Here is a 26039-nt window from a genome sequence, read left to right on the forward strand (position 1 = left end):
AGGGAGGAAAGTGAATGCCGGTCTCAGGTGTAAGCAGGGAAATACAGCTAATCTCGTCTTTCTGCTTGGTAACACCAGTTTCAGAGCGTTAAAAGAAAAAAAAAAGGTCGATAGTCTCAAGTTCTCGGTTCAGTGGTGTTTCTCATCCCAGTGTAAACATTCCATTTAACGGACGTGCTGATTTAGGCCGTTGTTATTCCCTTTCTAGGAATGTAGGCTTTACTGTTTTGTTGGGTTTTTTTTTTTTTCCTTTCTCAGTGTTCTAAGAAACTAAATACCAGAAAGTACCTTATTGGTGAGTGTCTATGGAACAAATCACGTCCTCTCTAGTTAGCAGCCATTGCAGCAATAGATAATTTAAAAACATTCACCCGAGGTGGGCTACTTCATGGTGAAAGCAAGACGGCACTTTCTGAATACCTAGGAAGTGGTTGACGCAGAGGTTACGAAGAGCCTTGGGCATCTGGCAGATGGTCGAACAAAGAAGTTTCACGGAGAGTGGTTGCTCAGAGGTCTCGCCTGATCCATTCAGCTCGCTCTCATACTTAACACCATTCAGCAAGATATTAGCAACCTGCACCGTAAGAACTCCCAGGTCAACAAACAGAGTAAGAAAAACCCAAACATCCTTTGAGCAAACCTATGCAATATTACACGCCTATCTGATCATCTGAAAGTTAAACTCTGCTGCTGCGGTACGTTGACTCGGAGATTAAGAACAGTGTATTTAGCTAAGCTGTAAGTTCAGCCTTGGAACAAGTGTTAAATGGCAGCACCGTGCTGCAGCCTTCAGTATACTTGAAACAGTACTCTTTGCTTCTCTAGGGTATTTGGCAACCACATCCGGATGCTAGTGTAGGGAAGGCATAAATTCCGTTGCATTTAATAGCAGCTGCACCCACATTCAGGCCAATTTGGTTCCCGAAGTTTTAGAGACATTGAGGAAGAGGAGGCTGGTTTTAATTGAAACACATTCTCATCGCTTGCTAACCTCGATGCTCCATCTCTACGTACCCAGTATGTAAAATCCTGGCCCTAACGAAGTCTGCTCTCGCAAACTGGGTCAAAGTACAGCAACAGCAGCAAACAAACAAAACAAACAAAAAAAAACCCCCCACCTCCCCCCCCCCCCCCCCCCCCCCCCCCCCCCCCCAAAAAAACCAAACCAAAAAACAACAGAGGACAGTTTACCTCATCCCGGATCATAAAAAAATGGGCCAGCATACAGAGGTCTCAGACATTCCAAGTTATCACCAACAGTGGGAGGTGAGGTCAGAGTCTTATCCCTGGGTAAGGGAAACCTCACCTCCCTGATGGAACCAGGTGTAATGACTGCCATAAGGAGAAGCTCATGGGAGAATCCTATCCCTGGCCCTATCTTGCGGGTATTTCTGTGGAAAGGGAAGATACAGGCTCAATAAAAACGTGTCTTTTTCTGCTCTCAAGTGGTAGCTCCCTGGGTGGTGAAGCAGGGCTAAAATTACCAACCTAACTTTCACACGTGGCCCGGCGAGAGCGGAACGCTCCCATCTCTGCCATCTTAACGAAGGCAGCTGACAGACTGCCAGTCACAATTCACATCCTACCCACTATTTTACTGATAAAGTCACAGCAGGTGTGCTGTTCCCATAATGACTTTTATGAGCAAACTGTCACGAGCAGTCTTTAACAATTAATTTGTGCACCACACATTTAAAACTATATGAAGAGATTAAATGAATGCTCAGGTTTACATGGTCATATCATTGATTTTCTGCCCTTACCTGTTGGCTGAAGGTTACATTTCTTCTTCTGCTATTTTCTGGACAGTGTCCTGTTACGATATCTGGAATGGCCAAGGTCTGAGGTCTTTTCAGGATCCCTGACGACCGCGGCTTTATCGCATCCAGTGAGCCCACCCTTAGCGCCTCGCCGTCAGGCCCTGGTGTTACGCTGCTCTCCTCTTGCTCCAGAACTCCATTTTCTCCTTGGTAGCAGCCATCGTGCACCCGAGGAAAGCTGACGCTGACGGGCTGCCTGGGCAAGCTAGCTGGAAGTGCTAAGTAACTACTGTGCCCGCCTGTAAAACAGTCTATAAGCACACTGTCAATATTTGAAGTCCCAAATGATGATGCAAACTCATTAATTCCCATCAAGGAATCATCTCTGCTGACAAAACTGCCATATTTGGGCGTGAGTGGGCTGAGGGGGGAAACGGGACTCGTAAAACTTGCATATAAGTGAGCTGAGTTATGAGAAGCAAAGTTTTCATTTACACCCTCCTCAAAGAAGAAAGGTGGAGAAGGAGGGAGAGGAAGACTTGGACTCTTCATCACCTTTTTCTTCCTGCTAAAGGACCTTAAGGGTCTTTCTGGAATGCTAATTAGAGTCAGCACAGTAGCGATCGTCAGTATAACTGAGGTGAAGACATAGATGACGCGAAGTTGCCCTCCCACAGCTTTTCCGAAACTGGTTTTATCCCAGTGTATTCCTCCGACAACATAACCAAAGCCACCTCCAAGACCTGGTGGGAAAACAGAGCCAGGATTATCTTCCCTAGCCAATCCTGGAAGTCAGTAACAGCACAGCACCATTTGTCTAACGATTCGTGAGTAGAATCCGACGCGTTACTTCTGTACGAACATGGTACAGAAAGAGGGAGAAGGTCAGTGCTGTAAAAGCGATGATACAAATAATTAAAAATGGTAGTTCTTTCTTTGCCAAGAACAAACCACTTTACCTTCAGCTATTTCAGTCCGTAAAACAGAAGCGTCCACCAGCCTCATGGCAAGGCTCTGCAATCAGTCAGCTAAGACTGTTTTCCTGAAAGCAAGTGAAAATCCATTTTCCTCACTCAGTTAGAGGAACGCAGATCTAACCGCGTCCAAGACAGAGCGAATCGCTTCAGAAGCGTAGCAAGCTCGTTACTCTGCAACACGTCAACAGCGAACAAAGCTGCCACCATATTACTACCGATGAACACGGAAGTTCTGAGGGCACCGGATACCTCCCTCACTCCATTCACACGGTGAAAGCTTTACGACGCTATCCTTTCTTTCTTACAAACACATTCAAGAGTGTGAAACAGTCTCCTGATGGAGAGGAAAACTGGACTAGGGCAGTACAGCAACTGAAGATGACAGCAATGAGGGATCGTAGCGCCTAGTATGTGCTTTCCCCTCCAACAGAGCGACTAAAAAAGGCATTTTCCACACCTGCAGGAAGCCAAACCTCCTCCCTCGAGGGATAATTTCGTTTCCGTAGGTGTTACAAATGACATGAGAGACCTTCAGATGAATAACCCAGGACTGTGTCTTGTTTGACTTTTGGTAGTTACAAAAGCCTTTTGCAGTAAGCAGAAGTCTGTTTTCAAAGTTAATTAGTGCTCCCTCTCCAGGTATTTGGTTATTACGCTTATACAGGAAAAGACCAGTGATTTACCCTCTGCTTTACAGAGCAGGGGGTAAGCCCTTACAGCAGGGCTTTTTTACTTAGGGTTCACGTCAGCCAGGAAGCACCAAGAAAGCATACCTGCTAACAAAGCGTGGATGTTGAGGCCCCTGTCTTGATCCACTGGGCTGCATACATCCATCATGTAGGCATGACTGGGATTGTCTGCTGAATCTGCGCTGAAGTCCATGAGGACAACACCACAGACCGTAAGAATGATCCCCCATTTGTGGTTATTCGCAGTGTCAGACAAGGCACTCCCTATATCTTTGCCATTCAGCATAAGCGAGAGCCCAAGCAACGCTCCTGGGAATAAAACCAAATCAAAATCAATCAATCGACTACTCATAAGCAAAAAACCCTGCATCGCTCCATGCTCTAAAAGCATTATACTACCCGCACAGCCTCGCGGCAAGCACTATTGCTCTTGTTCAGATCACCAGTCTGGGGAATAAGCGTGGCTTATAGGATATACATAATCCTTTCCCACTGTTCAAGCTTACAAAAGTCTGGAGTTGGTTTTGGCCAAAGAAAAACATTCCTGACCCTCAAAACATCATTTCTTCAGACTCTGACAAGAGAAGCTTTTATGTGTGGATCTCCAGCTGCCAAAGCATCACCTCGGCGCTGCTCACCGCCTTCTTCAGACCCACAATACCCAACACGTCAGACGCATTCTGTTCGGCCTAGCGCCACCGGGGATGCAACAGAAGAGAGATGCACAACGTTTCTACTTTACAAGCATTACGCCCGTCGTTTCTAAAAGACGCACCTACTGCTAAGACCAGAATGAAAGGTCTTCTCCTCCCAAATCTTGATGTGCATCTGTCACTCCAGGCCCCCAGCAAAGGCTGTAGCAAGAACCCTAGAAAAAAGGAATCACCAATAAGTAGCATTTTTCTACAAGCCTGTTTCACAGGGGAGTTAAAATAGGTAGCTTAAAAGGCAGTTAAAGGCAGGACACCACGGCACAGTGATATCCCCAGTCGGTACTAGTCACCCAGGAGCAGACACAGTGCGTACTGCCTGACATTTCCCAGGTCGGGGACCGAATAACGTAATGTGCCGCTGCTCATTGTCATGGCAGTTCACTCCGCATCATTAATACCGCAGAGTTTGACATCAGGTGAAGAGTAAGAGTACAACAGTTATACATTCTAAAGGACTCCGTTCCTTACAAACTATTTCATCTGCCCCATCTTAGATGGGAGATCCCCTGCAGAATTAGCTTGGAAGATAGCAGGAAGCAAACATGCAAGCTGGAAAGGAGCCTGTATTTCTCTGGGGCAGCCTGCGAGTAGGGGCCTATCTACTCTCTTCTTCTGAAGCGCATCCCAGAGTACAAGAACAGGCAGAACAAAGTTTCCAAGTGGTAATAGCCCATCCTGTAGTTCTTCCCATAGTAATGGATACGCTCCCAGCCTTGCCTGCGGGCTAAGGCAAGTAATCCAATGCCCATAACAGTAGCGGTCGACGGTCTTTCATCATCGGAACACCTCGTCTGTTTCAGAAAGTTAAACAGAAGGTAATCCCACTCCGCTTTTTTCACACACCCTTGCAAACTGTCTCTGTATGCTTTTTTTCACAGGGACATAAATGGATACACTGATCCTCCTTTGCTAGCCTTTAAATATAGGAACAGAGTAACGAAAGCTCACCCTCGCACAACCTGTAAGAGGTTGAGAAGCCATTAAAAGAACAGACCTTTTGATCACACCGGGCCCATTTCAGGCAAGACACAGCAAGAATTATTCTCCATTTGGTGGTCTAAAATTATGGCTAGCGCTTCTTAACCTCGAGAGCACACAGAATATACTTGTGAACAGCTAAGGTAGAGAAAACAAAAACATCTAACCCCCGTGTAGTGGAAAAAACAAGAGGGAAGAAATAGCGTAAAGAAAAGTTACCTAATATAGGGCTGATGAACCACACCATTCCATACAGTTGGTCTGGAAGCCCCATCTGAAGCAGCACAGGGGTAACATAGGCTGTTTCCATGGCATAGCTGAACTCAAGCCCAAAGAGAATGCACCCATTAAACAGCAGTTCTAGGAAAGACCTCTGAGGCTGGAGATCCCCAAAGTCAATCAAATCAATAGGACACGGAGTATTTGGCGGTGGCGGCGGCGAAGGGCGGATGTGTTTTCTCCTTTTCGGATGCCTCTTGAAGTTGTTGGCCCGATGACTTATGTGCCGTGTGACTGATCCAGAATAGCCTGGAACTTGCGACCTCCAGATTTCCTGAGAAGCCACACTCGGCAAGAGCGCAGCATCACTGACAGGGGTCGTCGCAGATGGTGGAATCATCACGGGTAGGCGTCTGGAAACAAAATAGCTCAGAATAAAATGGTTGAGTAAAAAACTTTGCTTCGTTTCATTTACTGAAGTTCAAGCCATTTCTCAACGTTTCATGTACTGAGTGAAGCCTTCGTATTAGTTACAACCTTTTCTCCCCATCTCTCGACACAAGGCATATACATTTTACGGGCACGTCTCCTCCATCTTTGCGCAAACAAGACACCAGAGATCCTGTCTTGGTTACCTAGGCATTGCCTGCCATCATCAGGGATTAAGACTGAAATATATAAAACAGTCAGCAGTCAGACATGCCACACTTCCCAGGAGTTCCCATAACAGCAATGGGTTTACATTCATCTGCAATTCACTCGAGCTAAATTGAGATGAATCACGACCTCAGTCTAAGTTTACAATAAAGCAAAGCTGTGGCTTGGCTGCAGATCTAGACCCCTGCTGCAATGTGAAATCACCTTTCGGTACCGATCCTACTGTTCCTGCTGCCTGTGGCAAGGCCAAGGCTTAATGCAAAATTTTTTTCGCAATGACGAATGAGTTCCCAATGAGTTTGGGTTTCTTCCTATTTACATCCCTGAATTCAGCAGAGACACTCTGTTACAAGGACAGGGTCTGATCCTCTGCTTCTTGCTGGTTCTATTTCCGTAAGACTTTACCGGAATGCTCAAAGAATGTGCTTTTGAAGTTCAGACTACACAAGCTGAACACTTGGATGAGGTCAGCCGACAACAAATACACTCAGAACCAGAAGCTGGTATCATTTTTCAGTGCAGGAATTGAAGTTTCAAACTAATTCCTGAGAAGAAGATACATACCCCACAAGCCACCCTCAGCACTGCCACTCCTCTCTCAGAGATTAATGGCGTTCAAGTGCCGAACAGCCTCCTCGGGTCTCATCAGAATCACTCCTGTAGCCAAAGCGCGCGGACTGTGGTGGGTAAAACAGCCAAATGGGTTCCAACATAGCATCTCAGGATAGGTACCGACAGATCTGCCAAATTAACGAACCACATGTGATTTCTTGCCTCTCGTTGCCAGAAATGGAAACAACTCGTACGTGAAGTCTGACCTTTTCTTTATGCTTTCTTGCCCACAGACCAAAGGCCGCTGCTGCACAAGGATGGCTCCACATCACCCCACACCTCTTCGGGAAAACCCTCGCAGCTGCACACTAGTAAGCAAAACAAATCTCTTACTTTCCTGTTTACAGTTCCCCTGGGGAAAAGACTCCCAGCTGTTCTGCTACTTTGGCTGCACAGAACTCCCACGAATCTCCCATTTTCTGCTGCTTCCTCCGGCGCGTTTCACGCACCAGTCTTTCTTCCTGTAGCCCTTAGTCTACGCAACACCATTCTTCGCTGCATATGCCCAACTATTATCAAAAGCAGAACTCCATAAATCCACGTTTACCATCACGCTGATGCAACGGTTGTTAAGCATGGCGGGATGATGCCCTACACGGAACGATCCCCAGCTCCACGCAAGCGTCCAAAGAGAGACCTTGCACAATGCAAAACTGAATGCCAAGCACCTCACAGAAGACTGCAGTTGGGGTAACTTGACCATATTTAGGGCCTGAGGGGGAGGAGGAAGGGTGGGAGAGAGAAGACATCTACTGAAGTATTGCTAACATTGCACCATGGGTCTCCTCAAGACTGTTCCTCTTCAGACCAAGATGCATACCACGTAAGAGAGAAGAACAAGCAATTCATAATTGTAACTGCACGCCTTGACAACCCCCATCTCACAAGGCACCAACAGCAAGCCCCATTTTGTTGGGAAAGCTCGTTAGACACAAAGTCCCCTAGACAGACCAACAGAAGGAGAAGTGTACAGAGACTTCGTGAAGATGCCCGCACCTGTGTTCCCCTTGACGCTGTTAAATTACTGAAAACTTATAACTCGCGTCTTTCGTAAGCAGAGTACTTACTTCGCAGGAGTACCTTTATCAGCCTTCAGGTCAAAGCAATTCCCTCACGATGAGAATTTGTTAAAAATTAGGAGATATATACCAGAAAAAAGACGTAATGAAAACCCAATCGGATTCACGACAGACGTTCTAACAACCCTTTCACAGAGACGCGACAATACAGCTGTGCTAGCACTCCCCTTCACCACTGATACACCTTGCCATTTGCACCCAGGGTGTTGATCTCCCTATATTCCTCTATCAGTTTTGTTTCATACTAGATCCTCCTTCATATTCCTGCTCTGTACTGTGTGTTCCAAAGCGATTGTATCACGAGTCCTAATTGGCAACATTTTAGTGACAGAAGGAAAGAACCCCTCTGCACGGCTCAAAAATACACGTGGTGATCTGCAACTACCTGGAACGAAAGGCTATTAGTGACAGCGTGTCGCCAGTCCAGCAGAAAGCCGGCGTAAAACTGTGAGCTGAGCCTATATTCCTCATCGCTCATTTTCCTCAACTTACGAATCGTTCACCAGAGGACATCTTCAAAGGACTTGAGCCTGTCCTCAGGTGAATCTACCCTGCGATCACAACAGCTTCACAGGAGGAAACCTCTCCTTCAGCATGGAAAACAATTACGTGGCTGTTACCTTTCACCGTCAATAGTTATTCACGATTTTTGGCACCCGACGTTTGTCACGCCGACAACTGCGCATCTCAGTCTGCAGGGCCGTGGCGATGCTGGCTCTGCCGCCTGCTGCCTGCAGCCTCAAGCACGTGCGCACAGCCAACGCGCGTGGCGGCAGGGACCGGCCACCGCCGTCCCTCCGGGGCACCTCTACGCCGAAAATGAGTTCTCCCTTCGTGGGCAGAATCCGGCCCCCACGTTTCTGCGGTGGGTACCGAGGGCTCCAAAGGCACCACAGACATCAGCGCTGCGGGGAACGGCCGGCCCTGCCCCGGCGCGAGGGCCGCCGCCTCCCAAACGCTCGCGCCAGCCGACAACGAGCCGCGCGGCGCGCGCCGCGCAACCGCCCCGGGGCGGGGCCGCCGCCCCTCGCCGCCCCGGGCCCGCCGACCGCCCCGAGCGGGAGCCGCGCCCGGAGCCGCCAGCGCGCAGCGAGCCCCGCGCCGACCGGCACCGGCACCCACCGCCGCCGCTCCCCCGCCCCTGCCCGCCCGGCGGCCTCACCTCCGGCGGCGCCCGGCCCGGCCCCGCACTGCGCCGCGCGGTGACGCCGGCCCAGCCCCGGTGACGTCGTCCTGCGCGGCGCCGCCCGCCCGGAGCCGGCCCCCCGCGATTCGCCGGCGGAAGCGGCCGCCCCCCCCGCGCCGCCCCGAAGGGCGGTCCCGGCCGCGCCTGCCGCCGCACGAGCGGGGCCCTGCCCCGCAGCCGCGCTCTGCCGCTGTGCCGCGCACGGCTGCCCTTCCTCCCCGGAGCGCTGCCGGCACCGGGCACGAACGCGCGGCACGAGCGTGCTCCGCTCCCACGGGCCTCCCCCCGAACAGTCCCGGAGCCGTCAGGCTGTCCAGGAGGAGCCCCCGGCTGAGGCAAGGGTTAGTTAGGCGCCAGCTCAGAGAGAAGTCAGTCGCTCTCGCTTCGAACTCCCTCCCGCAGCCCCGCCGCCTCGTTGCTCGCAGCGCCTGCTTTCTGTAGCGGTGCTCGCCCCGGGCAGGTGCAAGCTGCCGCACCGTCATTTCCACAGGCGGGGTCTTCGCTTACCCTTCCTTGGGTAAGGCGATTTGGCAATTTTGTTTTACAGTGCCATATTTTGTGCTCATGTTCCGAATTTCCTCGTGGTTTGCAAACAAAGATGTCATCACGTAGTGCAGCCTGCTCTGTGTATTTTTAAAGAACTTCAAACTCGGGGCATTAAGGATGCTTAATTTTATCTCCAGACATTACCGTAAGACTGCATGAATCCTTAGTATATATTAGTATTTAGCTCTCGTAGAATTTATCGTAGCAGAACGATGGCTTCCCTGCACATAAATCACCAGTCACAGTAGGAATAAAAGGCATTGCGCCATTTGTCTGTAGAAAACTAGCTCTCATTTATGCGGTAGGTGGTGCAACCACAACATCTGAAAGAGATGCCAAAGATCACTGTTCGAGGCCGGTGGAATTCAGCTAGTGCACAAGTTCATATAAAGCCCGACAAGAAATTGTGAGAAATCAGGGTAACCTCGCAGCACACAAGGACAGGCGCAAGAGACCACCGAACATTCTTATCACCACGGATTCCCTGTCACCTGATCTGTGTTGTTCAACTTTTTTATGTCAATTTGGCCATTATATCGGTCAAGTATCATTCGTCAGTGTTTATGTAATCCAACAGCACCGTAAAGGACCTATTTAGAACGCTAAGGGTTATTCACTCACAGCACGACGACATTCATAGGGCAGAAGGGGGTTTGTACTGGTCTAAATGAAAAGCGGGACTGGGTTCCTCCCCTATCCTCACAAACGTTCTTCCTCCAAACCGCATCCCAACCAGCACGTCAATAGTCACAGCAAAACTTTTCCCTTTACTGCTTTCTAAGACAGGGCCCTGCATAAGCACGTTGTTCCCAAACTGACCCTAAGATACATGCCTAATTCTGCCAGACTAGGTAAAAGCGAGCAAGAAATTTGTCAAGCACCGGCACTGTTGCTCTCAGCTCTTTGATCCAGTTCACCTTTTCACCTCCTCCTCCTTCGCCCATGTCAAAATGCTCAGGCAGATAAACTAAATACAGATGGGAGAGTCAGTCTGATGTCATAGACATCTTTGAGTAATGGAATCGTCCCAAAATACACCTATTCGCCCCAAACAACACGTGTTCTTTTGCTACCACCCCAGACACCGTTGCAGGCTTCTGTCGAAGACGCTGCAGGTTCCTCATTTGACATACATTCTATCCCCAGCCCTTCTGGCAGATTTGAGGCAATCTTGGTACCGAGATGTCCCTCACCTGTCTGTGCTGAGCTTTTCCTTTCAGCTCCCCAGATACGGACTTCCGGAGCCTGCATCAACCCAGCCTTGCCACACACCACTTCTCAGTGCTGATGCCAGATGGCTGTCACCACAGCGGGATGCTGTGTCTCCTCCTGCCAGAGTGTCTCATCCACAATACAGCAGCCACTGCTCCATTTGCTGCCTATTGAGAGAACAAACTGGTTTTAGAAGCCACATTCTTAATGAATCGATTAAAACCATTGCTGTGGCTCTGGAAGAAAACAATCACGTTCTCGTTCAAAACCACGGGCTGACAGCATCCCTTTTATTTACATGCCTCCAGTGCCACAGCCACTGGAAAGTTCCTTCACGCTTCTGAGCAGCAAAGTCAAAAAAAATGAAGATTTGCAACCCTAAGGATGAAGGGCAGGCACAGGGGAAGGTCCAGCCAGGTGCCACAGCTGGTAAGAGAACACGAGCAGGCAGGTCTGCTGCCTGCCAAAGGGACCAGGCAGGTGGGGCAAGAGACGGGTGTTGCTGGGAGGAGCCATTGCCATCAGTAGTAGTTGCAGTAGCACCAGCTACTGCTCACCCAGCTTCTCGTGCTCAGGGACAGCTAAATGGGCTGAGACTGCGGCTGTCGGATCACCCGCAATTGTTTGCTGCCGCCTTTGCTCAAGCCCCAGAGTCAGCCATCCCTTCAGCGACCACAAGTGAGAACGCAGCGCAACAGCCTGTGCTCCCGCCAGCCTCCGTCCCACCCGCCATCCATGCGCCAGAGACCTCTGCAAACACTGAGCAGACGAACGGGGCACTTAAGAGCCCCATTCCTTGTCATCGAGGATGACTTTTTGTTCCACCTGGGTGTGGAGAGTGGGTTATATTATTAATGCCAGCAGGCAGTCGTGGCCATCGTATACGATGATTTTTCCCTGGGAACATGTTCGAGACATTAAACTCATGTTTATTCCACATTCAATTAAATAAAATTGTCTGCTCAGAACTTACAAGGATTAACTGTTACACCATGTACCACAGTTTGTCCACTGCGGACGGTGGGACAAGGCACTCTACTCCTTTCCAGGGTAACAACAATGCAGAGAACAAAAGCAATTCCTGCTGTGCATTCATCTATCAGCATCCTTTGGGCTTCAGACAAAGCAGAAACCGCAAATCTCCTCTCCTCTGTGAGCTTACACATAAATTGTGGTTGAAATGTAAAGATACTCATTTACTTTGTACTAATTTAACCCAACAGCACTCAAAAGAGCGAGTTTTGGTGATGAATACCTACTGCTATGAATCTGCACTGTTCCCTCCTACCTTCTCTGGGTGCAAGATGTTTTGCATTCATTCAACTCTTTTGTTAAGTCTTTCCACGAAGCAGCTTCTGACAGTGTATTCATCTCTCTGCTCGTTTACAGCTTCATGTTAGGCTCGCCGTTTCATTTGCCAACAGACCTCATTATTTGCCTCGCTCAGATCAGGACCATTCCTCCGTTTCTTGGAAACCTCTCTTACTATCCTCATAATCCTTTTCTCCGAGGTAAACGTTAGCTCCAGTCAAGTGAAATTCTGTGCAAGCCAGCAACAGAGAGTATGTTGTTCTCTGTCTTGAAGAACGGGGTTTCGGTCGTGTGATGTCGGGTGTTCCTTTTTCTTTTTTCATCTTAAAATTCATTTTAAAACACCTTTCGGTTAGGTTCAGTGGCTCCGTGATGTCAGTGATCCACCTGGAACTAGCAGCTTCTTTTCCAAGCACGACTTGATTCTTTTTGGGGGACATACAAAGTCTGTACCAAACAGACACACTGTGAAAGTTGTGCTGTGCTCGGGGGCTGCCGCTTCAGAACACCCGAAGGCCACGTGAATCCTGGAGCAAAGATTAATCTACGCTCAATGACCCAAAGAGGGAGAGGCCTGATGAGTTGCCAAGTTTTTATGTCTGCGGAGGGTCCTGCGCATGCCCTCCGCAAGCTATCCTCCACTTCCTACAGAACAGCGGACAACCTGCTCTTATACAAGCAAAAAGGAGTCAAGGAAAAACTATGCCGGTAGAGATCACACGACCCCTCTTCCTTCAGAAAGGCCATGAACGCGCACGTTCTGCGCCGCTGTGTTTCTCTGCATGGCTGCAGAGAGCTCCTCAGAACAAACCGTACCGGCTTGCGATAGCAGTACAGCTTGGTTGCCCTTGACACAAAAGGGTTGCCTTGCCAATATTGGCAAGTTGGCAAGAAAACCTCAGAAACTGTATTCCCTTCTGAAGACAGAAGTGGGGGGCGGGGGTGGAAAGGCTCTCAAATGAAGTGACCTTTTTTTTTTTCTTTTCTAATTTAGCATAATTCACTTCATTTAAAGGGGGGGGGAAGCTGCTTAGTTTGGAGGACTTCAATTTGTCCCCTCCTGAGCTCCACGACAAAGGAGGTGGGGTGGCAGGGCAGCAGCTGAGGAAAATCCAGAGCAGCGTAGGTTACAGAAGAATAATTGCCGAGCCTATCTCGAGTCAGTTTGCACAATTTCCAAGTCAGTGATGCTGTCACATACTGGACAACTTTCCTTTCCGTAGCATGGAAAAGACTAAAGCTTCCCTGTGCCCAGAATGAAACACTGCGTGTATCTTGCTCCTTAGGAGGAATAAGTGGTCTAGCTTAATCTGTCATTTTTGACCACCCCAACCTGGCAATCATACAGAAAGACCTAAGTATCCTTCTTTTCCTACTCCACATTGAAGTGACAAGTTAATTACTGTCCATGCGCTAAAGTCTTTCAAAAGGAAAAACAAAAAAGCCTTTGTCTTGTTTGGGAGAATGAGATTCAAGGTTGCAGGGCCCGGGGCGGGGGGTGGGTGGGTGGGTGGGGGGCTGGGGTGCCGCTCCTTATTAGTTAATTATTAAGTGGAAGGGCTAGATTAAAGAAAGCACTCAGAATTTATGAAAAAGTTGAGATCTCGTACCCATTTTTGCCAATGTTTAGCTCTCATTGAAAGAGTATTTGACTGAGTCAGCTCTGCTGCGCTAGGCCTTAGTACCATAAGCTGATTTGGCAAACTCATTGCCAGCGATATTATACAGCACGTACGCTTTTCAACACTTGGTGCTTTCGTAGTTTTTTAGAGCGAGAGAGAGAGATGCATACAGACACAGTGACTTTCTAAGGTTCTTTCAAGCTGTACAGGATTTAGTGCCATGGATTCAAGACATTTGTCTGATACAAATTAAATTGCCCAAGAAATTTTGGGTGAGTTTTCAGAAGGGATTAGGGGAGAAACAACCACTCAGCTTATGTGGCTTTGTACAACAGCTTCTTTGTTTGGTTACTGCCTCTGAAACCACTGCGTCCCAGTCTGTTGCATCTTCCTATTCTACTTAGGCAGTCTGTATTTTAGCAAAAGCACACTTTCAAAAAGCTACAGTCAGGAACTCTTCCAGCGGTGAAGTGAGATACAGAGATCTCAGCTCATGTCCAGAGAACAAGGTGTCAGCATCTGCATTGCCTCCTCTTGTACACGGGCACGACTCTAGGTATTTCCATATGCACAAAACCAGCCCACTGATTTTTCACAGTACTCTCGTAGCAAAAAAAAAAAATTAAAAGACAAAAAAAAGAAAAAGGTGATTGATGTCCCATGCCTGTCAGTGTTTAAGAGGCATTCGGACAATGCCCTTAGGAGTGTGCTTTAACTTTTGGTCAGCCCTGAAGTGGTCATGCAGTTGGACTAGATGATAGTTGTAGGTCCCTTCGAACTGAACTATTCTATTCTATTCTATTCTATTCACCAAGACTTTTTTTTTGACAACTAGAAAGCAGTGTGATTACTTAAGAAGCTATGCATAAAGCCCTGTACACTTGCTACTGGGCATCAGGCTCATCTCTCTCAAATACAGTCTTTTTCCAAGCAAGTTCAATGCTCCAAATATTCCTGTAATCCCTCAGAAAGCTTGATGCAACTCTTCCTTTTAAGTAGTATATTCCTCATCCTCATCCAGTGCAGTTAACAAACAGTCACATTATTGATTAGCTTTCTTAGGGCAATGTTGCAGTTTTCTTGGTGCTATCGTTCTTTTGCACTACAATAATTTAAACAGGTGCCAGCTCAACCCTAGACTATTTGTAAGGGTGATGAATTTGCAAACCAGGTACCAAGACGTTTCTTCAATGGTAAGCTCATGACAGTCTTACGCTTATTTAAAATTAGTCCTGCCAATGACAAAAATTGCAAGAGTTAGAATCATAGAATATCTCAAGTTGGAAGGGACCCATAAGGATCATCGAGTCCAACTCCCTGCTCCTCGCAGGACTGCCTAAAACTAAGCCATATGACTAAGAGCGTCGTGCAGATGGTCCTTGAACTCTGACAGGCTTGGTGCCGTGACCACTTTCCTGGGGAGCCTGTTCCGGTGACCGACCATCCTCTCGGTGAAGAACCTTTTCCTAATGTCCCATCTGAACTTCCCCTGGCTCAGCTTCATTCCATTTCCTCGTGTCCTATCGCTGGTTACCGCTGGAGTTACCTAGATGAATACAGGCGTTCATCACACAGGGCAAAGCGCTGTCCAAATCCCAACTGTCCTTGCTCCTTCCACAATCCGCTTTTCCAGATGATTTCTAGAGCCAATGCAAGTTTGCCCTCTTCCCTTGAACTCTTCCTGTGTATTCCAGGTACGCGAGAGCTTTTGCTCCATTGCTAAATCCAAAAGAAACTCTGCTTTCCACAACATTTATGATATCAGTTGAAGATGTAAATTTATATTTCGGTACATGCCCAGGCATGCCAATAAGCTCTGTGGCCTATGGTACTGAACACAGTGCAAATACAGAGTAAAACAGAAAAAAAGAATCAAGTTCAAACAAGGCGAGGTGCATTTCAATTATACATTCTTAACGCTTATATGGTAAGAGGAGCTTACCACGTAAATTACACCGCCCTAGCAGCCCTTACATACCAACTGAGTAGGCGTAAGGAAGTTGGTGGGAGGCTAACACTATGTAAGAACATAAAGAAGTCTCCTATATGCCAGTTTGCACACCACCTCCTTATCTGGCCCTTAGCATATTGTCATATGACTTTAATAGCCCAGATAAATCAGTTCCTGAACCTGGATTCACCAAACTCCTACGCTGGCTATATTAACGGATGCAATTAAACATTTAAAAGGGCACTTGAATTTTCACTTAAAAGAAGGAAAAACACAACCAAAAAAAACCCCCCCAAAACCCACACCCAAAACACCACCAGAAACGAAACCCAGTATTTTGCTGCAGAATGAACAGCAATGGTAACAGCACTGATCCATTTGCATTAAAATTGAGTTGTCAATTCATTGAGAAAATAAATTCAACGTAGGGAACTACTATACAAGACAAGAACATGAATTTTTAAAGAAAAAAGGATGCATGTTCTGACAACTGCTGTCTGCACTCTGTAAGTCTGCACTTGTGCGGATATAACAAAGTACAAAAGGAGTTTGTGTCTGCTCCCATCCTTTCCAGGGACAGAGCAAAACTACCCTATTCTTTTCGGGTGCAAGGTGAGGCCGTGCTCCTGAAACAATCCATTACAAAGTATCTTCAAGATGCCCCTTGACAAGCGTGCCAGGCAACGACAATGTACAACATTGCGCATAGAGCTCTAATAACGGGAAGAGACAGAAATGCCCCCACTATTGACAAATACACAAAGCAGGACATAGTCTTGGACCGTAGTTCAAACTGTTCTGTAAAACAGGTGAAACTTTTTTTTTTAAACAAGCAAAGTCTTTAGTAAAGAACCAATTTGGTTTTAGAAAAACTGGAATGCTGTCACGGTACAAATGAAATGTCAGTACTCTGTCGGCCTGGTCTACAGCTGCTGCATCAAACGAAAACCAGAATGCCGTGGCCCTTTCTCCAACCTTAGAGGATAATTATTCAGAAAAATTTCACTAATGCCACGCTTCACTGAAACCGTGCGAGTGTTGTGCAGTGACAGCCCAATAGTTTTTCTTCTGCTGATTTGCACTCGATTTGACTCGTGTTTCGGTTCAGACGCGCTATTTCCACAACAGCGGCATGCACGCATTCAGTTGTTGGCTTTCCTGAGCTTTGTGCAGTGACTGCTCAATAAGCATTTCTATTTGCTTCTGCAGGACAAACTAGTGCTGCCCTCAAAATAATATAAGGACATTTACCTAGCTCCTGCCCTCACCAGACAACCACCCCTTCAATGGCTGGTCTCTCTCCAACAACGAAAACCCAACAAAGTTCAGAGAAGTAGTCACTAGAGGGCACTTACAGAATCCAGAAGATTGAGAATGCGCTTGGTATCAGAAGGCTACAGTCCTACAAACAGTTTAAAGAGTCCAAATGATGAGTTTTGCATTTACTTCCTAACCAGCTCCTGTGACCGACACTTTGAGACACAGAACCAGGGAAATAATTATATTTCAGAACATCTTTATCATCTTCTGTTTTTCCAGCAACTGAATGAAAGAAGGCTGAGGAAGAATTCTCCTCTGAGGCAACATTCGTGCTAGGCTACGTTGACCATGCACTTCTGGACAAATGCTGAACAAAAGTGTTAACTGCAGGCACGTAAGACATTTACCACGCAAGATATCAGTGCTAAGCGTCGCTGGGGGGTGCAGCTTCGGGGAAAGAGGTGCAGGAACACACAAAGCAGTGTGGCAAACTCACTGAAGTACATCATTTCACTGCGATGCCTCAAGTGGACTACGTGTTTCACAAGAGACAAGGACGTGATTATGCCCCAAAGACCCTGCGGGTTTTTTTCTCCATGTGACAAACCACAGAAAGGTGACAAGTAGTATGTCAGGAAAGCAGGAGCGAGAATCCTGGATGCAGGAACTTGCAGTCACCCAGAGCCGGCACAGGCTACATATATTTTAGAACGAAACTCAATTTTCATTTAAAGATAGAGCATAAAGAGAGGCTACTGTCATCCCTGCTGTGTTACCTGAACAGCTCAATTCCTCGCTTCTCGTATTAATTGTGAGCTGCAGCTTCCAGCCAGTAGGTCCTGTCGTTAGTAAGATCAAAGTTTTCTTGGCTACCAGGTGTCTTATTTCTGTGATTCAGTACACTTCTGACCTTCTGCTGGAGAAGGAAAGCAGAACTTGTGTGCTCAGTGAGTTCTGGACAACCTCAGATCGCTGCTTTTGTGAAGGCCAAGTGCAGGGCAGCACAATGACGGGCCAGGCCACTGCTGTACGAGGGCCGATGGGAAGAGGCGGTCGGGTGAGGCACCGTGCAGAGGGCAGGCCACAGCACACGGCTGCAGGCAAGCGCGGCGAACGGTGACCCCGGCAGTTCCGTCACGCAGCGTCACCCTTGGCAGGAGAGGTGGCGAAGGGTACCAAAGCGGCGCTGCGCCGGGCTGCGTTCTCTAGCAGCTGCACCGGCAGGGGCTCGGGCTGGCTCAGCAGCGCCCAGGCAGAGACAGGGCACTCGGAGCTCGCGAAGGAAAAGCAGCGTGGCACCGAGTGGTACGTGGTGGGTGCTGCAGGAAGACTGGAGGTGCGCCTGCCTCTTGCTAAGCATTCATTAAAACTTTCGTGTAGAAATTGGCTCTGTACCTCGTCTAGATTGACTCTGGAAGCCTATGGGAAGTACTGCCCCGCTTCCCTGTGTTTACCACAGGGGAAATGAGAAACCACCGGGTCCCTGGGGCTAATTACTTTCTCCAAAACCCAGCATTGCTCTATGTTTCTGACTCAGTGCAGCGTTCAATTTTCTGCTGAGATTGTATCTATATCGCATTACAGGATGAGTTGCAATAGCACTCGATGTTAATTGCAGTGCACAGACTGCTCCCTTCTCTCCTTTATACCAGTTATCAAGAAAAACCAGAAAGTCTACTTCTGCTGTTTTTAATTTAGCCTCTTCCATCCATACAGAGTGCCTGTCAGACAGGAGAGGCAGGGGCTGTCATCCCCTTCCTGCCTGAAAGTGTCTAGTAACAAGGCAGAGACTATAGGGATGTCTATGTGCCATCCCAAACAATCAGTTACCTTATAGAGACAGACAGATGTCGGGGTGCGGTACGGCCACTCGGTGTAAACAGATACAGATAGGTGCTTTAGTATTCCCGGATGGCCCCAAAGCCACTCTGTCAGCCTTCCTTGCCCCTCGCATCCACTGAGGCAGAGAAAAGGGCAGAGATGAAGTAACAGGAAAGGGACGCCCCTATGCCACTCTCGGAGCTTGGCAGTCTCTTTCACGGCCTCCGTCTGCCTAAAACATCAAAGCACCAGAGTACAGCCATAAGCAGACTTCCACAGACCGCAGAAACAAGCAGGGGCTGTGCATCCTGACTTGACAAGTGTGTATGGCTCAGCAAATTCTCCTATGGGAACTAAATTTGAGAACATTTGCTGGGTGATAAGTACAATTTACCGTTCCCTGGAGCACGGTCAAAGGGATAAGGGTTTTTAGCATCTTATCCTTGTTTTGTTTCCCTCCTAAATGTCCATCTCTGACAGCAGTATTCCAGCACCCCGCCGTGTTGGAAACAAACATTTATATGATACAAGTCATTTGCTAGCCTATCATCTCCCGCTCCCCTTCCGTCACTAGGGACCAGGATTTCTGTCACTTGCAAGTGTTAACCAGCATTGGTAACTACCACCTGCGCTGCATCCTATGTACACCGGGGAACGATACGGACTTGTATAGCGCTCCACACTTTCAATGCAGTGTATGAATAGCATTTGAAGAAAATTGATTAATTGGTATAGTGGAAAGCAACACCTGCAGGACTAGCACGGAGGTCTTTGGAGATCTTTTAGTGAGATCTTTCAAACACAGCCTCCTACTAAAACAACAGGAAGGCAGCCATACTAGATCAGATAGCAGTCCTGTTTCCAATCGGGCCTATTAGTGGACACTTGGTTGCTGCTATTCACAAGCCTGCTTTTTGCTTCTACTGGTCTAAATAGACTATTCACCTTGGTATTCAATTTGTTGAGTGTTTTCAGGTAAGTCAAAGTGCCGTAAGTATCTCCTGTCTTCTGATTTCTTACCCTTTTGTTAAAGGCCCTTTCCCTGTTTGCCAGATCATTCTCAAGACGTTTTCTGCTCTCCCCCGTCAGCAGTAAAGAAACTCCTCTGACTGGAGTCCAGTCTGCAACATGGTGTTTGCAGCCTGGAGTTGCTCTGGGGTTAGCCTGCATTTTCTTAGCAGAGAGGAGGGGGGAAAAAAAAAAAAGAAAAAAACAAAAAAAAGGAGAGGAGAGGAGAGGAACAGAACATTCTGTCAAATAAACATTTGCTAACGCTCTTGAGCAAGAGAAACGGAACAGGTAGCAAACAGTAACGCAGATTAACTGCTAGGGCAAGTACACAGTGCGCAAAGGTTCCCTGTACACCGTTTGGATGGCATTTTTGTGTTGAGCCTGATACGCTGACATATTAATTGATCTCTCCAACAAGAGCCATGACCTTTGTATACAAAATTGAAGGTCAGGCCTCAAAGTAATCTAATTAATCTCCTGCCTGATAGAATACAAACAGGCTTGCTGTTAGTTTGACTTCTCTACTTATTTTTTTTTCCCTCTCCCATGAGGAATAAGCGATTTCTGCAGGTACGCAGTTACTCAGTTTCTCAGTAATACTATCAGCTCTTTGGGTGCAGGACTAGCAGAGCTTGCCGAGAATCCATGGGTTTGATTCCATATGAAAGTTTAGTGCAACTTCTAGGTCAGCTTTATGTCTGAAGACCAAATGTGTAGGAATCAGTAAATGAGTAATTGGTTCCTCTCTTCTGAGGCTGAGCCACGCAGAGGCGTTCCCCAGGAAGGGGTCTGATCGCAGCCCTGGAATACCTTAACCAGCAGGGAGTGTTTTCCTTTCTAGGCCTGGTACAGATGAAAATGACACTGGAGCCCGAGTCTAGCTCTGGGGTCCACAACTGAAAGATAGCATTGAAAAACTCGGGCTGAAGAATGGCAGAAATTATTTACGAGCTCGAAGACATTTGGCAATCATCTAATTAAAGAATTCTATCTGTTGAATTCCTGAATAAGACACAGAGCAGGGTCTTCTAAAGCAGCTGGTCCAACCAAGAGCTGAAAATTAAAGCTAAACAAATTCAAATTACAAGTAAAATACATGTTTTTCAGAGTTAGAAGAGTTCAACCATTGCAATAAGCTACCGAGGGAAGCAGTAGACATGCGTGCTTCTGTGGAATACGTGCATTAGTCAAACCGAGATCACTGGGGGAAGAGAGAACATAGGTGGAAGATGTTTTTGCTGTATAAGAGCTCAGTCCGCGAGACTAATGGTCCTTTGCAGCTGCAAGGAAGAGAGTTTTGCACCTATCTAACCAATTTCTTCTCAAAGACAGTAGGGACAGAGCTAGATCACATCCACTCCACACTAAGCCAATTTACCATCTCTTGCAAAGTCAAAAAAATCTCCTTCTGAAGTCTTATGGTCACAGAGAAGGACGTGATAACCTCAAACCAATTTCTTCAAACAGACCATATTCTCCTGGCTGCCCTTTTCACATTGGCCAAGATGCTGGACAACCTTTCCGTGCCCAAGCAACAAATGCTTCCGCCCTCCCCCCTCACCCCCCCCCCCCTTTTTTTTTAAATTAAAAATCCAAGCGCGCTAGGAGACTTGCTTATGTGATCAGGCTACGTGGAGATAATAAAACGGGAGAACTTTTTGATCAAAAATAAAGTGGGCATCCTAAGATACTGGAATATGGGCTTGTTTAAATTTCAAGTGTCAAATAAATGTCTTCACCATGTGATACAGATATCAGATTTCACAGCTGAAGAACAGCCATAAAGGACAGAGGTGAAAATTAATCTTTGAGATTTATACAACATAAAGTAGATTTTTGTCACTATGTTTTGTTTCTGGGCAAGTTGGATAGGAGAAAAACAGGTTTGATACAAGTGTCGTCCTGCAGATTAACTTGTTACCTACCTTTGCACAGCTTCTCAAGCCGCCCACTTGCCTAAGGAGAAATGTTGCCACCAAATCTAGTCCATGAACCTCAGAGAGACCCTGCCGTTTACTTTCCATGGATGACAGTAACAATGAAGCCTGGACACTCAGCTCACAGATACAGGGGCACATAGGCGTCTCATAATACTGGTCCTGGCAACTTCGTGCATACTATGCGTTCTCCCCAGCAGAAGAGATGACCAGGGCTAGTCTCTCCCTCAGCTTAAAGGCATACTGGACCACACTGAGTCTGGACATCCCCTCAGAATTACCTTCTCTTGAGAATTTCAATAGGGCAGAAACCTGTAGCCTCTTTTAAGACCTTCTGTACTGTCAAAAAAAGGGAAGGAAACAACCCATTTTCACTTGCAGAGTCAATGTTCATGACCTTTTGCAACGTCCCCTTTAATTTAAAATCAAACCTTTCTACCAAGCCAAAAGAGACGCTTTCTCTCTCTCTCCCCTCTATTCTAATACGGTCTGAGATTATGTGATCAGACCAACACACAGAACTCCTGCCGTGGGAGCAAAGCAGATCTATCCAGCAGCAGTGTTTTCTCCATTACACCCTGGTCTAACCTCACTGCAGAACTTTGTCCCGTTGCATGTTGCATCCTTTTCAGTCCTCTGTTCTAGGGTTTCAGGTTTCCCTGTGTTGTCTGTCGCAACAGCATTTCTAATGCCCTGTCCTCTACCTGTTTAGTAACGACAGCATTGCTGTGGACAGGTGTGTTTTTTACCATTACCGATCTTGCAGCTAGAACAACAATCTGTGTAGTAGTAGTTCTGTACAGGAAGAGGGAGCTAGAATTCTGACATGCTTTTATTACATATACGGTTCCCCAAATTGCCGAGCCAGACGGCTGGCATAGACAAATGTCACATCTCTACAAAGTTCTCAGAAAATACACGCATCTTAGATTGCCTCTACTTGTCGTACCAAATGGATCTTCAGCCAAATCATCATCATCTTTGTTATTCTTCACCAAAATGGAATTTGCTTCCCTTTGCAATTCTGTATAAACCCACCAGCACTCGGACACTGCCTAGCTTTGCACGCTCCTTCATGGATACTTAGAAGTGAAATGCACCTGACTGGAAAGGAAGGGGGTTTTTGTGTGTTTGTTAACTCAGCCACAGCTACAAACTCCTGACAGGAGACTTCCAAGAAAGGAGGAGTTGTGAAGGGAAGTTCTATTAAATGGACTGTCCACATTCACCGTTTATCCTCAGAAACCCCAACTGTCACCTTCTTCTATGGTCAGTGGACAGAAGTCGTGAACCCCATGTCAGCTAAAGCGTATGTCAGACCAGCTGCTTACCTCTTTGTTTTGCACAGAGTGTGCACCTATGTAGCAACACGCACATTACATAATAGTAAGTCATAAACTAAAAGGAGTCAGATTGCTAAATCCATCCACTGTGTGGATGAGATTTTCACTTCCATCACCTGATAATTTAATTGTTCAATTAGCTCCGCCTGAATGCCTTGGCTGTGGTAGAGGAATGTTCCCTTGCAGGTCACGGTAAATCAGAAGATGGGAGGCAAGTAAGCAATGCAAAGGTAAATGATTCCTCTACAGCAAACCAAGTGCACTGTCCAATTGTATTTTGTCTCCTGATCTGCTCCTTGCACTAGTGTTTTAGGGACAGAACAGGCACCAGACAAATAAAAGACTATAAAACTCTGGTCAGAAGCCAGTATCATAGGAGGCCTCCTCTACGTGGTTTAATCCCAAAACTTTCTTAGCCGATTCAAACCTACCTCGGACATTTCTTTTTGCATTTCTGAAATTCCATAATATGCCTAATTTAGGTAACACGGAAACCTCCTCATTGATGAGGACTTTGAAACATCTGCTGCATCACTGAACGTTATACTATTGCTTTCCTTTAGCCAAGAGACAAGTGGAAAAGACGCCAGTAACGTGGCACCTACTGATCATCCTGGAGCAGAGTGGGACTGACTGTGGGCCTGTGGATGTGACTCTTGTGCATCAACAGACCATAGCACAGAGGGTTTCGGTTGCAACGAACATAGCCTGTAGGTAGGTACAACTTGACGGACTTTGTAACTAATTTTTTAGACTTAATGAGAAAGTATTTACTTCTGCTGCAGAAGCAACTCTTGAGTGTACTGCAGGCACCTAAGATCACAAGAAACTAACTGTATCATAGCATTCAAAGAAATCAAAGAACAGGCGGTTACCAGAGAATCTCTATTTGTAATAGATTGGCTACTGCGTAGGAAGGGCCTGGCTCGGAATAAAGGCGTTTGACACACAATTCCGTTCTAAACGGTTCTTGCCCTGCACTTGACACCGGAGCGCCTGCTTCTGCCCACCCATACATTCACCACCACTGATCCAATCCACGGCCAGAGAATCTGACTCGCTCATCCCTTCCTCTGGACAGGTACCGGCACTTGCCCTCTTTCCCTCACAGCTTGAAAGTGACTTAAAGCATTTTCTGGATAGTGGCTTTCCCAGACTCCTGTTTCTGCATCACACCGATCCTAGGCTACACTGGAAGCAAAAGTACCAAGTGGACAGATACTCAGAGTTTGGACAAAATAATTGGCATTCACTGTGCTGCCTTTGGGGCCTCATTTTGAACAATATTAGTAAATACACTTTCTCCGTGTGTTTTTCAAGGCATTATTCCTTCCGAGGTAAATCATTACTGTATGCCCTGCTGTGACATATGACCCTAATCTGCACATCATTTATCTGTGTATTGTCTGGGTCTAATTTAGCCCCTTTCCTGTCTCTCTCCCATCTGTATTTCGGTAACACCAGTTTTACTAACAATCCTCACTGGAGACAGGAAATAAATTTTCATTCATGAAACCATGAAATTGCTTAGGGAGATAGAAGAGTCTCTATCACTGGAGAATTTTAAGATCATCTACCAGGATGCTTGAGAGCAGGTTAGGATTATTAGATCCTGCCTTGGGCCAAGGAGATGGAATAGAGGAACTGTGTGACCTTGCAAAATCTTGTCTAGCTTTTCCTGGAACCACTCAATGAAAATGGCCTGGAAAAGCAGCAAACTAAAAACTGGTAGAGACAATTCTGGTCTGTGTTCAGCTCTGGAAGCAAAAAAAAGCCAAAAGAGGCTTGAAAAGTCTACACCTAGCAACCTGCCGAAAGAGGAAAGAGTTTACATTTGAAGTCAAAGACAGTGAGTGCTAAAGGGAAAAACATCCTCTCCTACATGATCCCTATTTAAGGTCTTCTCATGAACACCATCATTAAATCCCTACCCATATTACCATTTTAAATAGCTCCTTCAAAACTCCATTTGTGAACTTCCCCCTGGTAGTGCTCCTTGCGATCATCATGAGAGCTCACATTAAGTCATTCCGCAATGCGCCTTTCCTAAATTCCTCCCTGAAGCCACCTATAGAACAGGTAGAGGTGAAACAGAACTTACTCGGCGATTACTGACCCCCTTTTGCTTTTATTTAGGATGCAGTGTCTCCTGAATTCTTGGTCATTAGAAATCATCAGCCTGTTGACTCTGCAAGTACTCACCCTGCTAGAAAATCCTGTTTCTGCCTCATGCCACGCAAAGCCTGACTGGATGTTACTTTGACCTGAAAAACAAGAAACAAAGTAGGTTTGTAGCCAAACCGTGGGCTGCTGACTATACCCGTGGCAGGAAAAGGTGCATCTCTAGCAATCAGAAATTATATTTAAAATACATCTTTTCTTGGTCGGATCCTATAAATCAGGGCAGTTCAAAAGAGGTGAATTTAATTAGAAAACACTCGTCCCAAATGTGGTATAGACAATCTTGGAAAGTCAAGATTAATGGAAGCCAGAAAGGAGCTAAAAATAGCAGCAACTATACATAACCAGCTTGGGAAACGGATAACGGAAGGAAGAGGCAGCGAGGAAGGGGGGGAAACAACAAAACAAAACAAAACAGAAAAACCCAACCAAACAAAAAACCCCACCAAACAAAAACAAAAAAAAGCCCACCTTCCAGCAGACAATCAGAAGTGTTTAAATACATTAGGATAAAAACAAATATAACCATCTATAAAAACATCTGGAATAATCAGATTGTCCATTACTACATTCGTAGGGTAAAATTTGTCAACGGTAATACAGAAAAGGTAGATATTTCTCATAGTTATTTCTACTCTGGACTGCAAGACGATGCATATCGTATCGTAGCTTAAAACCAACAACTCTGTATTTAAATAGTACCAAAGGCGAGATATTAGTGAATCAGCACCCCAGGGCCCTACGAGATGTCTGAAGATCTGATTGCTGACGCTGAGTTTCTGGAAGTCATTGAAAAATAAGTAAGCTCCACAGGTCGGAGAGAAAGCTAATCTCTAGAAGTATAAAGAGGGCAATCCAGGACTAAGAGCTCAACACCAGTCCAGAAGCGGGAGAAGGAACTCCCTTTTTGTGGAAGGAGGGAGGGAGTTCCAAAAGCAAGCCGCTGCCACCTAGGCACTGCCCGGCAGACCACC

General features: G+C 46.7%; 1 protein-coding gene across 1 annotated transcript; it reads right to left on the minus strand.

The window, feature by feature from the left end:
- Nucleotides 1–367: 367 nt before the first annotated feature.
- SLC45A1 (solute carrier family 45 member 1) lies at nucleotides 368–25143 on the minus strand. Its single transcript, XM_050909444.1, has 6 exons — nucleotides 25087–25143; nucleotides 5337–5749; nucleotides 4202–4294; nucleotides 3511–3735; nucleotides 1764–2503; nucleotides 368–574 (listed from the first exon to the last, which is right to left on the minus strand). The coding sequence occupies exons 1-6, from the start codon at nucleotides 25113–25115 to the stop codon at nucleotides 368–370; spliced, it is 1707 nt and encodes a 568-aa protein (XP_050765401.1). The 5' UTR covers nucleotides 25116–25143.
- Nucleotides 25144–26039: the final 896 nt, after the last annotated feature.

Source organism: Gymnogyps californianus, chromosome 21 (genome assembly GCF_018139145.2).
Source record: "Gymnogyps californianus isolate 813 chromosome 21, ASM1813914v2, whole genome shotgun sequence".
NCBI lineage: Eukaryota > Metazoa > Chordata > Aves > Accipitriformes > Cathartidae > Gymnogyps > Gymnogyps californianus.